At 40.7% G+C, this 13,319-nt stretch overlaps 1 protein-coding gene across 2 annotated transcripts in view; it reads right to left on the minus strand.

Annotated features, from left to right (window-relative positions):
* Positions 1–2,137: 2,137 nt before the first annotated feature.
* FNDC1 (fibronectin type III domain containing 1) overlaps positions 2,138–13,319 on the minus strand; it is a 96,761-nt gene continuing 85,579 nt past the window's right edge. For both annotated transcript variants that reach the window (XM_070256539.1, XM_023633138.2), the window contains exons 19-23: positions 10,742–10,821; positions 7,874–7,903; positions 6,676–6,837; positions 5,226–5,348; positions 2,138–2,883 (exon numbers count right to left, since the gene is read on the minus strand). In XM_070256539.1, coding sequence (XP_070112640.1) covers positions 2,768–2,883; positions 5,226–5,348; positions 6,676–6,837; positions 7,874–7,903; positions 10,742–10,821 — 511 coding nt within the window. In that variant the 3' untranslated portion in view covers positions 2,138–2,767. The remainder of the gene's footprint in view (positions 2,884–5,225; positions 5,349–6,675; positions 6,838–7,873; positions 7,904–10,741; positions 10,822–13,319) is intronic.

Raw genomic sequence — 13,319 nt, forward strand, 5'->3', positions numbered from 1 at the left:
AAACTATTCTGAGCTCACAGGCCATGTAAAAGCAGGCTGGAGCCTCCAATGGCAAGTTCAGACATTTCCAGTTATTTAAGGTTTTTCAGTGATGGACATGTCACTATTGTCTAATGAGGCTTATTTGATAGTTGGACTCTTCTACAACTCTTCGTCATATTTAGCCAAATTTTCTTTTCCTTTAATTCCCACCCAGGTCTACTTCAACCTCTAGAGTTGGCCAACTTGCTTCTTCCTCAGAGCCTAGGAAATAGATGAAGTCTTCTTTAGGAAAACAGCCCCATTAATTTCCTCCTAACTTGATATGAAATGGTTTTTAGATCCATGTGGTTCCTAAAACATGGCCTCCAGAATTTACACAGTAAATTAATGTGACTCCTGTGGACTCACTTGAACTATTATGTGACCTGATTTAGACAGAATATTGGAAATAATACCACCTATGCTTAGAGTCAGTGTTTTTGTTTTTGTTTTGGCTGCTTTATCATGTGGGGTTTGTAGCAATTTCCATCAAAATTGCAAACGTTGATTTTTAATGAAAGTTCAGGTTTCTATAATCAAATACAGTCTAAGGTTCCAGGCAGGGCTTGAAAATCATTGCATGAGGGAATGCCAGTGAATTCTTTGTATCTCTGTGCAGTGAGCATAAAATTCTTCTGAGGGAAGTGCATCCTTTAGTATATTAAAGGAGCATAAAACCCTTTCGGGGGTGAGGCAGGAAGCATACCCTGTAGCGTATGAAGAGCGGGAACCATAAAGAAGAGGTTGTCTGCATCTCTGTTGTTCCGGGTCTCTCTCTCTTCCACAGGAGGCCCCAGAACCCAGCCACGTTTGTGGCCCACACCAGACAGCTCTTGTCTTGTATCTGCTAATGAATTATTTACACCCCAGGAAACACTTTTAGGAAATGTGCAGTCTGCTGGTGCTCCCCACCCACCCCAGCCCCGCCCACAAGGGCCTCATTTTGGCATCTTTTTCTGCTCTCCGATTGCAGGCCAGTGGATGCTGAAACCAGACAGAAATTGGGAGGTGAGGTGGGAAAAATAAAGAAAGCAAATGATGTGCTTATTGGGAAAATTCACTTATATTTAAAGATCTTATCTTCAGCTTGGCATTGTGAAGCGCATTTAAATGGTAGTGTGAAAACTAAGGTGTTTTTTAAACATCCCTTTTTAAAGAATCTCTCTTTCACGTACAAGAGCCCCAAAAGCTACTTAGAGGGTCCTATCTTATTTTGTAAACTAAAAAGTGAGTAACATATGAACTGGATCTCGTCTGTCCCCCTAAGGAATTCTACTATTTTCCCAGGCTGTCAGGATGCTTGCGTTTTCTTCACTTTTGTTTACTGTAGAAAGGAGATTGTGGAATTTGAGGAAAATGTCAGCTATCACAGCCTCATCATGAAGACCCTGGAGAGTTACTCGTTTCCTTCTAAGTTTCACCTTCAAATCCATCAGATACATCAGGTGGACACAGTACTGGCATGAAAATAATTGACTCAAGGAGCCTGGACAACATTCCGCCGTTAACTTGCTTACCTAGAATGACAGCCTGCGGGCCCCGGAAAAGTGTCTCTCCCTCATTGCCACCACTGCATTTCTTAGGCTGAAACCTTTATGAGAGAAGACAAACCCCTCATTCCACAGAGCTGCCTGAGGACAGAGGAGCCAAGCACATGGAAAGGACATCATGTCTTAAAAATAACTAGAATAAAGTGTTTTTTAAAAAAACTCTCTTGTGCTGCAGCCAAGAGAGGTAAGATGCTTATATTTTTAGGAGTGAATACTGAGGTGGCAGAAAAGGGCAAAGGAGTTTTTAAAAACTGGATTTTAAAATCATTTGGGACCTAAAATCTTACTCAATCTGGAAGTATACTGGATATGTCCCCATGGAGGCAACTAGTCCATTTTTCACACAGGTTTGGAAAGATTGTCTCCTTCGGTAGAAATCTCTCAGTCTGCGGCTAGTTCATTGCTAGATTCACAGCATCCCCATCATTTCCATAGTTCAGCAACATTCACAGGAAGAACACACACACCTTTCCATTATTGTCAGATTATGTAGAGTACATATTCTCTGTATACTTCTAAAATGTGTTCATAAACAGCACCTTTGCTCCAAAAAAGTCCCACACACATTTATCGAGTGAACAAGTACAAATTTAGCAATTTTAATCAATGTTCTTGCAGACAAGTGTGGATATGTATATGCATATATACATATATATCTCAAAATTGAGAATTTACAAATAAGATTTGATACATTTGGTCTAGCAGTGGGGAAGTCCATGGAATAAATCTTGAGTAGGATATATTTCCTTTGGTGGTGTTTTTAGTAATTCAATTCTACAGCATAGAAAGAGATCTGAAGCTTAAATTCGGCTAGTTTCAGAGGAGTCCAATGAGAAAAAAGAAAGCGTGTAGCATTCCGTGAAGCAAGCACAGCATGTTTATGCTGTCCTCTGGAATCAGTGGGCATCTGCTGTAGCTGTGTGTTTCTGCTGTCTCTGGGATGTGCTACTATAAGCAAAAAGTGTGGAGAAGCAAAGTTAACAGTAACGTCGATCCTGTGTGTAGTCCAGACCAAGGAGTAGGACTGAGTTCTAGACTGAAGATGCTCAAAACGTCCAGTGTCCATCATGTAGCCTTGCTGACATCCAGGGACAGTAGGGCTTGGGACACCGTCTTTCTTTTCCTGCTCATAACCCCAAGTGCCAGTTAGTCAAGGCGGCCAGGCAGGGTGAGCTTTCAGCGTGACGGTCCTGTGGTTACCACTTTCCCGGAATGGAGACCCCACACTCGTACCAGCCCACATAGTAGTAGGGCGTTCCAAAACCAATGCTGCCAAAGCTGACCGGCTCCTGGCGATACTGGCGATAGTAGCCTGGAAGGGGAGAAGGAAAGAGAGGGAAAGAAAATGTATCTGTGAGATTGTGATTTATAACGAGAAATACATCTATTTGGTCTTCATCCCCATTCCTGGCACAGAGCTCCTAAAACCCTTGGAATTTCCTTAGTGATAAGAGCCATAAAGGTGTCTAGATATTCATAACAAACCTCTTTGGACCACATCTGAGTTTATGTTGATAAGGTGACCTTCGGAAAGCACCTAAGGGTGGGGGCTGGTCACCAGAGGAACCAACCGTGTGAGTAGAGGGTTGAGACTTTTGGTCCCGCCTCCTGATCTCCAGGGAGGGGAGAGGGGCTAGAGATTGAATTCAATCACCAGTGGCTAATGATTTAACCAATCATGCCTACGTAATGAAGCCTCCATAAAAACCCAAAAGGATGTGGTTCGGAAAGTTCCAGGTTGGAGAACACATGAAGATGCTGGGAGAATGGCATGCCCTGAGAGGGCATGGTAGCTCTGTGCCCCTTTCCCATACCTTGCCCTAGGCATCTCTTCCATCTGGCTGTTCCTGACTTATATCCTTTCATAATAAACCAGTAATCTAGTAAGTAAAGAGTTTCTCTTGAGTTCTGTGAGCTGCTGTTGCAAATTAAACCAAATAAACCACTCACTGTGGGCAGGCCCTGAGCTGGGAACAGCTGTAAGCAAGATTGCCACCTGGTCCCCACCAAACTTAGGGCCTCCCAACTCACCTAGAACCTCCAGCCTCCAAGGTTTACTTCTTGGAACCCATAGTAGACTTTTAGACCTTTCAAGTAAATCTCTCAAAGGAAAGAATGATGAAGCATTCTGACCATCTCTCCCCTCAAGTAGAAGTTATGGCCAACCTTCTCAAAAAGAAATTTTTGGGGGGTAACTCAACAACTCCTCTCGTCCCTTTATCCCTTTTACTCTTGTGAGATGAAAGGTTACCTGTCATTCTACCTGTCAATGTAATTTGTTCACCCATATTCAGAGCCAAAACCATGACCGCAGTCCCAGAAACACAGTGAAATATAAATAATACTTAGTAACTCCGGAGCACTGCAAGATCTTGAAAAAATGAAGAAATGTGATATATTTTGTGTGCTTAGCATGATGGTTAACTTTATGTATCAACTCGGCTAGGCCATGGTACCCAGATACTTGGTCAAATATTATTCTAGACATTTCTGTGGAGGTATTTTTTAGATGAGATTAAGATTTAAATCAGCAGACTTTGAGTAAAGCAGATTACTCACTATAATGCGGGTGGGCCTCATCCAATCAGGCCCTAATAGAAAAAGACTGGTCTCCCCTGAAAAGGAGGTATTCTGCCAGAAGATGGTCTTCAGACTCAAAGGGCAACATGGGCTCTTCCTGGGGTCTCCAGCCTGCTGGGCTGCCCTGCAGATTTTGAACTTTCCAGCCTCTACAATCACATGAGTCAATTCTTTAAAGTCTCTCGCTTTCTTTTTCTCTTACTGGTTGTTTCTCCGGATAACCCTGACTAATTTTACTGTTTTGTGTATTTTACTGTATCTTAATTCTTTGTAAATGGGTAATTTGTGTGCCAGCCTATGGTATTTGTTTTTCCAAACTAAAAAACTTCATAGATCAGAGTATCTCATGTCTTGAAAATGCCAGATCACTAAGAGTTGAGCACATAATGGAAAAAGGCTGGACCTCATTCAGCTGTTCTGTTTGTTTGTTTGGGAGGCTGGGGGAGCTACTAACAAGTTGTTAGCCTTTGAGGTTAATATACTTGTTCTCAGCTTATGATGCCATAATCAGATAGCTGATACCTTATCTCCTAAAGTATGCGAAGTAGGTATACGGTTGGTTTGCATGTTTGTTTATTTTTTTCTTCTCTGTACTTTTGTGCCAGTCTCCACCCAGCAGGCCCTCCAATCTCTGCATATCTAGGTATCTTTATGACTCTTCTGAAACCTTCCCTGAAAGCCTGCCTCCCTTGAACTAAGACAGTGACTATAATCGGCACAATTACCTGACAACAGGACAAGCATGTGACCTAACTCTTGTCATTATCTATACTTTAAGTTGTTCACTCTCAGTTACCTTTCATATATTGATTTGCTCATCCCAGCTATGGAGCAGGTTCCTGAGAGCAGGGATAAGGTCTTATATTGCCTTGTATCCCTACCTCCCCTAGGCTCGCCCCAACTCCAGCACACAGTAGGGGTATTTTGTTGATTCCTTATTTTTATGATCCAAAATGCTGCCGACATCCATCTTCAAATGGTAAACCAAAGGCAGAGATGGGGTGGATTTCTCCTCATGTTATACCTCGTCTCCCACTCCCCAGTGTAATAGAATCAAGCCTTTGCTGGCATTACCTTGAATGGCAGGGAGGGCTTCTATGTAGGATTGAGGCCCTGTTCTTCCATCAAGGTGTGAATCCACAAACTGGCAGTGGTCTTCCCCTCTTCCCCAGCTGTCCCCAATGCTGTAGAATGTATCTGCATAAAGGAACATAATGGCTCAGTGACTAGTCAAAAAATGCCACAGCTGGTTAGGAGGTTACACAAGCTTTGGAGACCATTTAAATTGGGTACTTCACTTCAACTCTATGTGTCATATTTTCCATGTTTAAAAAAAATGATGATAATGGCATTGACTTCGTAAATGTTGTAAGGATTCAGTGAAATCATGTGTGCTAAATACTTCACAAGTGTTCAATAAATGGAAACTATTAATATTATAGGCAGTTTCAGCCTATAAATGGTAGGCCTTTTTACTCCTTGGTTTAAAGAAAGGAATAGAGGAAACTATGATAGTCAGAGAATACATTATGAAATAATTATGAAAGGTATAAAGATCTCTAAAAACAGAGAAGTAGGGGTTGTGTCTGTGGCATGAGACACTGTCCATGGTGCTGATCCACAGCTGCACAGTAGGGCAAAGTTGTTCCTCTCAACCCTGGGACGCTGGAGATGGCTATCCAACCTCTTCCACGGATTCTGAAGCAGGAGAGGAAAAGAGTGGTGGCAGAAGAGAAAAGAAAGAGTAGAGAGAAACACATAGACAGTGGATGTTGACAGAGGCACATACACTGAGGAACTGCCAGAGTGGAGGATGGTAAGGAAGACTTTGTTTTGACACTGTCTTTAAATGATCACCACTAGCAAGGAAAAAAAAATGACCATGACAAAAGATAGACCAGCTGAGGGAGATGTTTTTTTTGAAATGTATGTACTAAAAAATTAAAAGTTGTGAAAGTTTTGAAATAAAAAACAAGTTTGTGCAGGTGGGTGAGTCAAAGCCAGCTGGGTAGAGATGGCACTGTGAAATGTTAGTAGTTCAAGGTACTAATGGTATTCTTTGTTTTAATCTTCTACCATGATGAAAACAATGTAATTTTTATTCAGACACAGAACAAGTAATACTGTTGATGTATGTTTCACTATCTGCATTTTTTCTCTGTAAAGTTGTGGCAATGGTAGGAACTAGAGCGGGGACTTTTCCTCAATACTTCCAGCTTATACTCATACCTCTTATCATCAAATTCATGGCACAGCAAATTGGCTTTTTAATTTCTAACAGAATTTTGGACTTCATTCCTAAAATGTAGTAGAACTTACATATATATATATATTTCTGGATGTCAATGTAAAAACTAGTAACTCCAAAGGAGAGCCGGCAGAACTGGTTTGTATTTGAGCCATAGTGAGATATAATGGGTCCACACCTCAAATACAGTCTGATGCAGCTGCTATGTCAAGTTAGTACCTGATAAAACAAAAACTTCGCACCCTTTCCCATAGCACACCACCCTCTAAGACCTACCTTTCAGGTTGTCACTGAGGTAGATCTTATACCGCAGTGAATTACAAAGAACGACTCCCACAAACTTTCTGTACCACGTCCGCTTCACATATTGCCGGCCATGGCAGTCCGTGTAGCTGGGGTCATGTTTGAAAGAAAATGGGATCCAGATGGGCTCGCCACCTTGGTAACACAAAACACACCCTCTAAGTCATAGCATTGCACAATGTATATTCTTGCACAAGGGATCAGGAAATTTGAATTATTCACTGGGCGTTCCCCTTGCCCAGGGCTTTTCTAAGCAAAGTTTTCCCACCTTCCCAATGGGCACCATCTTTCTTTTCCCTTCTTTCTTAGTACTTAACTACAACTGGGGAGTTCCTTTTACGTAAACATATTTAAGCTATTTGCACTTCTATAAAGGGTTCTTTTTTTTGGCAGGGAAAGATTCGCCCTAAGCTAACATCTGTTGCCAGTTTTCCTCTTTCTTTTTTCCTCTCCCCAAAGCCCTAGTGCATGGTTTTATGTCCTAGTTGTAAGTCCTTCTAGGTCTTCTGTGTGAGCCACCACCACAACATGGCTACTGACAAACAGGTAGTGTGGTTTCACAACTAGGAAACAAACCTGGGCCACCAAAACAGTGAGAGCACTGAACTTTGACATCTAGACCATCAGGGCTGGCTCTATAAGGGATTCTTGGAGTGAGGAAAAGCCTTTAATCCTCAAGGCAAATACGCTATAATGACATATTTGATCTTTTGGGGCATGCCATCCTCCCTCTTCTCTCCTGAAGTCCCTCAGCATAGACTCCTACTGCTCTTGTCATTCACGAGACAAGTCTGGACTTAAGCAGTAGGGCTTTCACAGTTTGAAAGACAAAGTAAAAATTTTTTGGACGCAATGCATTTTTCTATCTTTTCAGCAACTTAAAATATTCCAAGAGGTTATCTAAATAAAATTATCTATTTCATAGATATTGCCCACTCCTAATGGTTTTTTTTAATAGATATTGCCTGCTATGACCCTATTTAAAAATTCCCAGATCATTCTTATGCTAGATCAGGATGAAGAGTGCAAGGAAACCAACCACAAAAGTTGTCATAAAATTATGAAAATGAAAATACGGTCCAGCATTTCTACTTGTGATTAATCATAGCAATAACATACTCAAAATCCAACTTGATTACTAAAATGTTGTTTATCAAGAACAGAAACATACCTGGTGGCCTCACAACAAGGAGAGGGTTGTCTGTAGAACGAAAAAAAATAGACTTCACTATTCTATTTCACAACCATGCAATTGTTAAAATGTTTATTGTAATTGTAAGTGCTAAGCAAAGAGCTCTCTGAAATAGATAAGGAAAAATGTAAGGTTTATTTGATAGGTGCCAATGTTCTTCCTTAGCTTTTACCTTTTAAGCATTTCTGTTTGAAAAATACTCTTTTCTAGTTATCTTCCCTTGTTATTTATATAGAAGCTGTGGGTCCCAGAATATAATGAGATTTTGACTTTGGGTACTACAAAACAATTCAAATACTTATTATTATTATCGTTATTATTGTTATTATTGTTATTGGTGAGGAAGATTTACCCTGAGTTAACACCCATTGCCAATCTTCCTCTTTTTTTTTGCTTGAGGAAGATTAGCCCTGAACTAACATCTGCGCCTGTCCTCCTCTACTTTGTATGTGGGATGCCTCCACAGCATGGCTGACGAGTGGAGTAGATCCTTGCCCAGGATCCAAACCCATGAACCCGTCCGCGGAAGCAGAGTGCGAAGAACTTTAACCGCTTGGCCACAGGGCTGGCCCCCAGTACTCATTATTTTTAAAAATATGCCTATCTTGGGAAAATAGTTTGGAGGTTTCTTTAAAAGATAAACACACACCTATTATATAACCTATCCATTTCACTCTTAAGTATTTATCCAAAAGAAATTAAAACATATGTCCATACAAACACTTGTACATGAATGTTCATAGCGGCTTTAGTCGTAAAAGCCAAAAAGTAGACACAACCCAAATGTCTATCAACAGGTAAATGGACAAACAAATTGTGGCACAGCCAAACAATGGAATATTGCTAACTAATAAAAGAGAATGAACTATTGATACATACAACAATACAGATCGATCTCAAAATGATTGTGCTGAGTGAAAGGAACCAGACAAAAGAGTTCATACTGTATGGTTCCATTTATATAAAATTCTAGAAAGTGAAAACCAATCTACAGTGGCAGAAAGCAGAAGAGTGGTTGCCAGGAAACAGGAGAGACGAGGAGCCCATGATGAGGGGTGGGACAGCTAGACTGCAGAGCAGGGGGAGGCCCACATTGCAGTGATGGCGACGTTCACTTGCGTTGACTCTGGCGATGGCTTCAAGGGTGTAAACACCCCTCAGCCCTTATTCAGTTTTACACTTTAATTATGTGCCGTTTACTGTATGCCAATTATACCTCAATAAAGCTATTTATTCAATCAGTTTATTACATGTCTATGTAACATATATATGTCTTATAACACGCCTATATCTTAGCCCAAAGAATGCCACTTAAGAAAATCTGAAACTAGCTTTTTAAGGAAGTCTGCTTTAGAAAAAGTTTATTTTTATGAAACACCATGCCCTAGGCAAACACAGCCCATTCTCTTTAAAAAATTATCATAAAATTGCTCTTTAGGGTAAACATCCTGTGAATTTCAACATGTGTACATTCCTGGAACCCCACCACAATCGGGCTACAGCATATTTTTATCACCCCAAATCTCCCTTGTGTTGCCCCTTTGTCCACACCCTTCATTTTGACCTCATCCACTATCACAACAAAAGTGACATACAATCAGCCGTAAGTGAAAATGTTTGCTTTGCTCTCCTGCTCTTAAGTTTCAATAGTCTGCTGAAAAAAATCTCAGATGCTCCAGGGTGGGGTGGAGGAAAACAACACAAAACAACAACAGAAACTTCCCCCACAGTGCAGTCTAGGTTACACACATACACTTATTCATATACTAGCTTTTATGTTTGGCAAGTGTCATAATTCAATTACTTAATAATTTTCCTGTTGTTAATCTAACCACTTTCAGCAGGGTTATACAAGATGAAGGAGAAATTAATAAGATTTTTATCATATTAATCCTGACAGTTGCCAAAGGTCCATTCCATTTTTAGGAAATGTGGCCATAAATGTAGACACATTCCTCACTTTAGCAAATTAACCATTGATAATGGTTTTCTCTCACTCTCTCTTAATTACTAATTAGAGACACACTTCTTAGGTAAAATAGGTGAAAACACTTTTGAGGTCCTTTGCCCACATTTCATGGATAAAACTCATTCTCAGAAAAGACTGATTTTTTGCCACATACTTTGCGTTCTGCAGATTTCAAATCATGGCACTTAAAAATATCTACCAATGACAAATGCGCTGAGATCCAGCTACAAGTAGGAAATAATCTAACCAAATAGAAGCTAGAGCTATTTCAGTGGAGAGCTGGGCTGCTGAAGGTGGCCTGGCTTAGAGACACAGGTACTGACTCCCCAGCATGGCTTCTGGCTTCCTTTAAGGAAACATTGCTAAGCCAGGAGCTGTCACTGTGGCCAGCTCTGTAAGACTGGAGAGTAGTTTAGTTAAACTTTCCATATTAAGTAAAGACATCTTCATCTCCTAATAAAGGAAGCATCTTAGAGATCTACTAATTGGAAGAAACAACTGCCTTTCAGGCCACATGATATTTATGCTTTTCAGCTGTTTGCAATAAAAAGAAAAATGATCTTTGCAATTAAATCTTTTACAGATAGATTCAAACTTAACTTTCCTACACATGATTGAAAATTAGAATTTTTCCTTTCATTGGAATTTGACCTTTCCACCTTTCAGGCAGTTCCAAGGAAGACTACTTTTAATTTTTCTATCCAAGTGTTCACCTAGCACAAAGAAAATGTTTATTTTATAAAGCAGCATCCAATGTGAATTCATTCAATTGAAAAGTAAAGATTCTACTTCTTCAGTTTTTATTCTATAACAGTCATTATTCCAAATTATTTGTTTTTCAGAAAAGGAAAAAAATGAGAACGGGAAGCCATCCATACCTGATTCTGTAACAAATGAGACTGAGGAGCTGATAGGTCCAGAGCCATGAGGATTTTGGGCTTGAACTTTAAAATAATACCTGAAATCAGAAGAAAACATTTTTTGAAAGAGAAGCTTGTTTAGTTTCTGTGTCATAAGACAGATTCCCAGACCACTGAGCACCTACCCTGTGGCGGGCATTTGTTACAAAGGCACACATCACTGCTCTTTCTTCATATTTTTTCTGAATTTTCGAATAACCTTTCAAAATAACACAATTAACAGCAAAGAGATGGCTAATGCGAAGAGAAGGGGCTTACTGGGCCAAGAAATCACATAGAGTGTGTGCGTTCCTTAGGACATGAAGGGTTGTACTGCCCCGTGCCTGCTCATCCCTGCATGAAATGCTCCTCTCTTGTCCTGCTCTTGTCCCAGCTGGAGTTCCACAACCTTAGAGGGAGAAGTCGGAGCAGCCAAACACTCACAGAGCAGAATTCAAATTTCAACCTCATTCTTATCACTGGACTCCATGTGAAAAAGCAGGATGTGTGACCCAGCAATGATGCAACTCACTTTTGGCAGAGAGAAGGTGAACCAGTCCAGAGGTTGGCCTCCTCAGTGGAACTAACATGACAACGATGTTTTGGGCTCATGACAAGTGCTATGGTTGGCTCTGGAGCTTTAAAAGTCACTGAGTTTTAAGCTGCTGTGCCTCAAGGAAAGAATAGGAAATCTTGGAACAGAGAATGTGCTAGAAAGCACATTGTCTGAATCAGCTACTTCATCTAGAGGGAGACGGATAAGCCAAGTAGGTTGGGAGTCCCAAAACATCTTGCTTTGCACTCTTATGAGCTACAGGACAAAAAGTGGTGGCTAGAAAATACTACAGATCAACACCAGAGATGTGAGCCACTTACATCTATTTGTTAATCTCTGTGTTTTCCTTATCTCTGAAATTTCAGATAATAGGTGTGCTCTCTTACTCCTTGGCTACTTAACAGCTGAAGGAGGGGAGTAAAAATTCCCTGTGAGCATGGCTCTCCGCCATTTTAGAGTTCAGAACAAGCTTTTTCTTATGCCTTCTGGCCAGCAGGAGTTATGTTTCAATGTTACAAAATTCCTTATTTGATTAAGTCATACAGGTCATAAGCGCTAAATTTTTAAGAGGTGAATTATTTACATTCAGAGAGCAAAGGCATATCATTGCACCACTGTCCTGGCACCAAGCCTTCTGAGCTTGGTCGCCAAGGGAGTGTAGCGATGCAGTTACGCAGAGATAGCTGACTTCAGGCTTGATTAAACAGAGAACAAAGAAAAGATCATTCAGCAAAATTAGCCTTCTTTAAAAGTCTTGCAACTCACATCTCATTTAGGAGAGAATCCTTTTTTAATTTCATTTTTTAAAAAAAAGATATGCAGAATTGAGAACATATGAGTTTCTAAATCTCAATTCACTCAGCAGTTCGTGTTTTCCCAATGACGCATACTTTCATTTGGTGGTTGTGGAGTTATTTAAGGCAAAACTCTGCAGGCAGTTCAAGCGGTGGTTTGGCATCCGTCAATGATGCTGGTCAAACTTTACAGATGCTTTTTTTTCCCCTTAAGAAAAGGCAATTAAAACCTAAGGAATGACACAATTCAGAGGCTACATGGGACATTTCTGCTGAATGTTTCTCGAGTTATCGCTGGAGTCACCCTGATGCCACTTCCCAAGGTCCAGAGAGGGAAGCATGGCCATGCAGTTCAGGAGATGGCACAAGGGATGGCCAGTTGGCTAAGAGAGACCATTCTGATGTCTTTGTCATATCAATTCTGTCTTCCTACCGAAACCCATGTATTCTCCAAATCTACCTGCCCTCTTCACACAGGATTCTATCCCCCACAAAGCCACATGGCCTAATCCCAAAGACACATTTCCACTGGAACTTCCCCTAATGTGTCAAAGCAAATTTAAATATACTGAGCCAAAAAACAACATGGAATTAGGAAAAAAGTAAAGTTCCTATTTTCAAAAGCCACATTAAACTTTCTCTGTGAACTAAAATATATATTTCATACACTGAATAGTCTCTGCCTCACCCAAATAACCAGAGCAATCCATGTCTTCCCTGCTTATATAAGCTTCTGGCATCTTCTGAATAGCCTCCAGTGACGAAGCTCTGTACTTTAAGTATGGATTACAATATGCAGACTCCAGAAAGTGATTTGGGGCTGAGTTGGGTGAATAAGGTGGATAATGTCCATGTAAAGTCAAAAATAAGATTCAATTATAAAGAACCAAAGCTGAGTTTTATGCCCCGGCTCCTCTTGAGTCGTCTGATTTCTTGTGTCTCCTACACAGACTCTGAAGATGGTTCCTGAGAAGCCCTCAGGACTGTGATGAGGATGGGTAATGCGGCCTCCAGGAAATAAACACATGTACTCCTAAAATGAGTCCACCGGAGATTCAGGGAAACAATGAGCATCCTGACATCGTAGTCACACATTTCCAGCTATAAAAATGTAGCAGCAGTTCAGAGGGGTTTGGAGGAAATCAGTGTAGGGGAGGCCCCCATGCTGCACATCCTAGCCAGACTCTCCATCCGAAGAACAAAGAAC

This window comes from Equus caballus, chromosome 31, assembly GCF_041296265.1.
Source record: "Equus caballus isolate H_3958 breed thoroughbred chromosome 31, TB-T2T, whole genome shotgun sequence".
Lineage (NCBI taxonomy): Eukaryota > Metazoa > Chordata > Mammalia > Perissodactyla > Equidae > Equus > Equus caballus.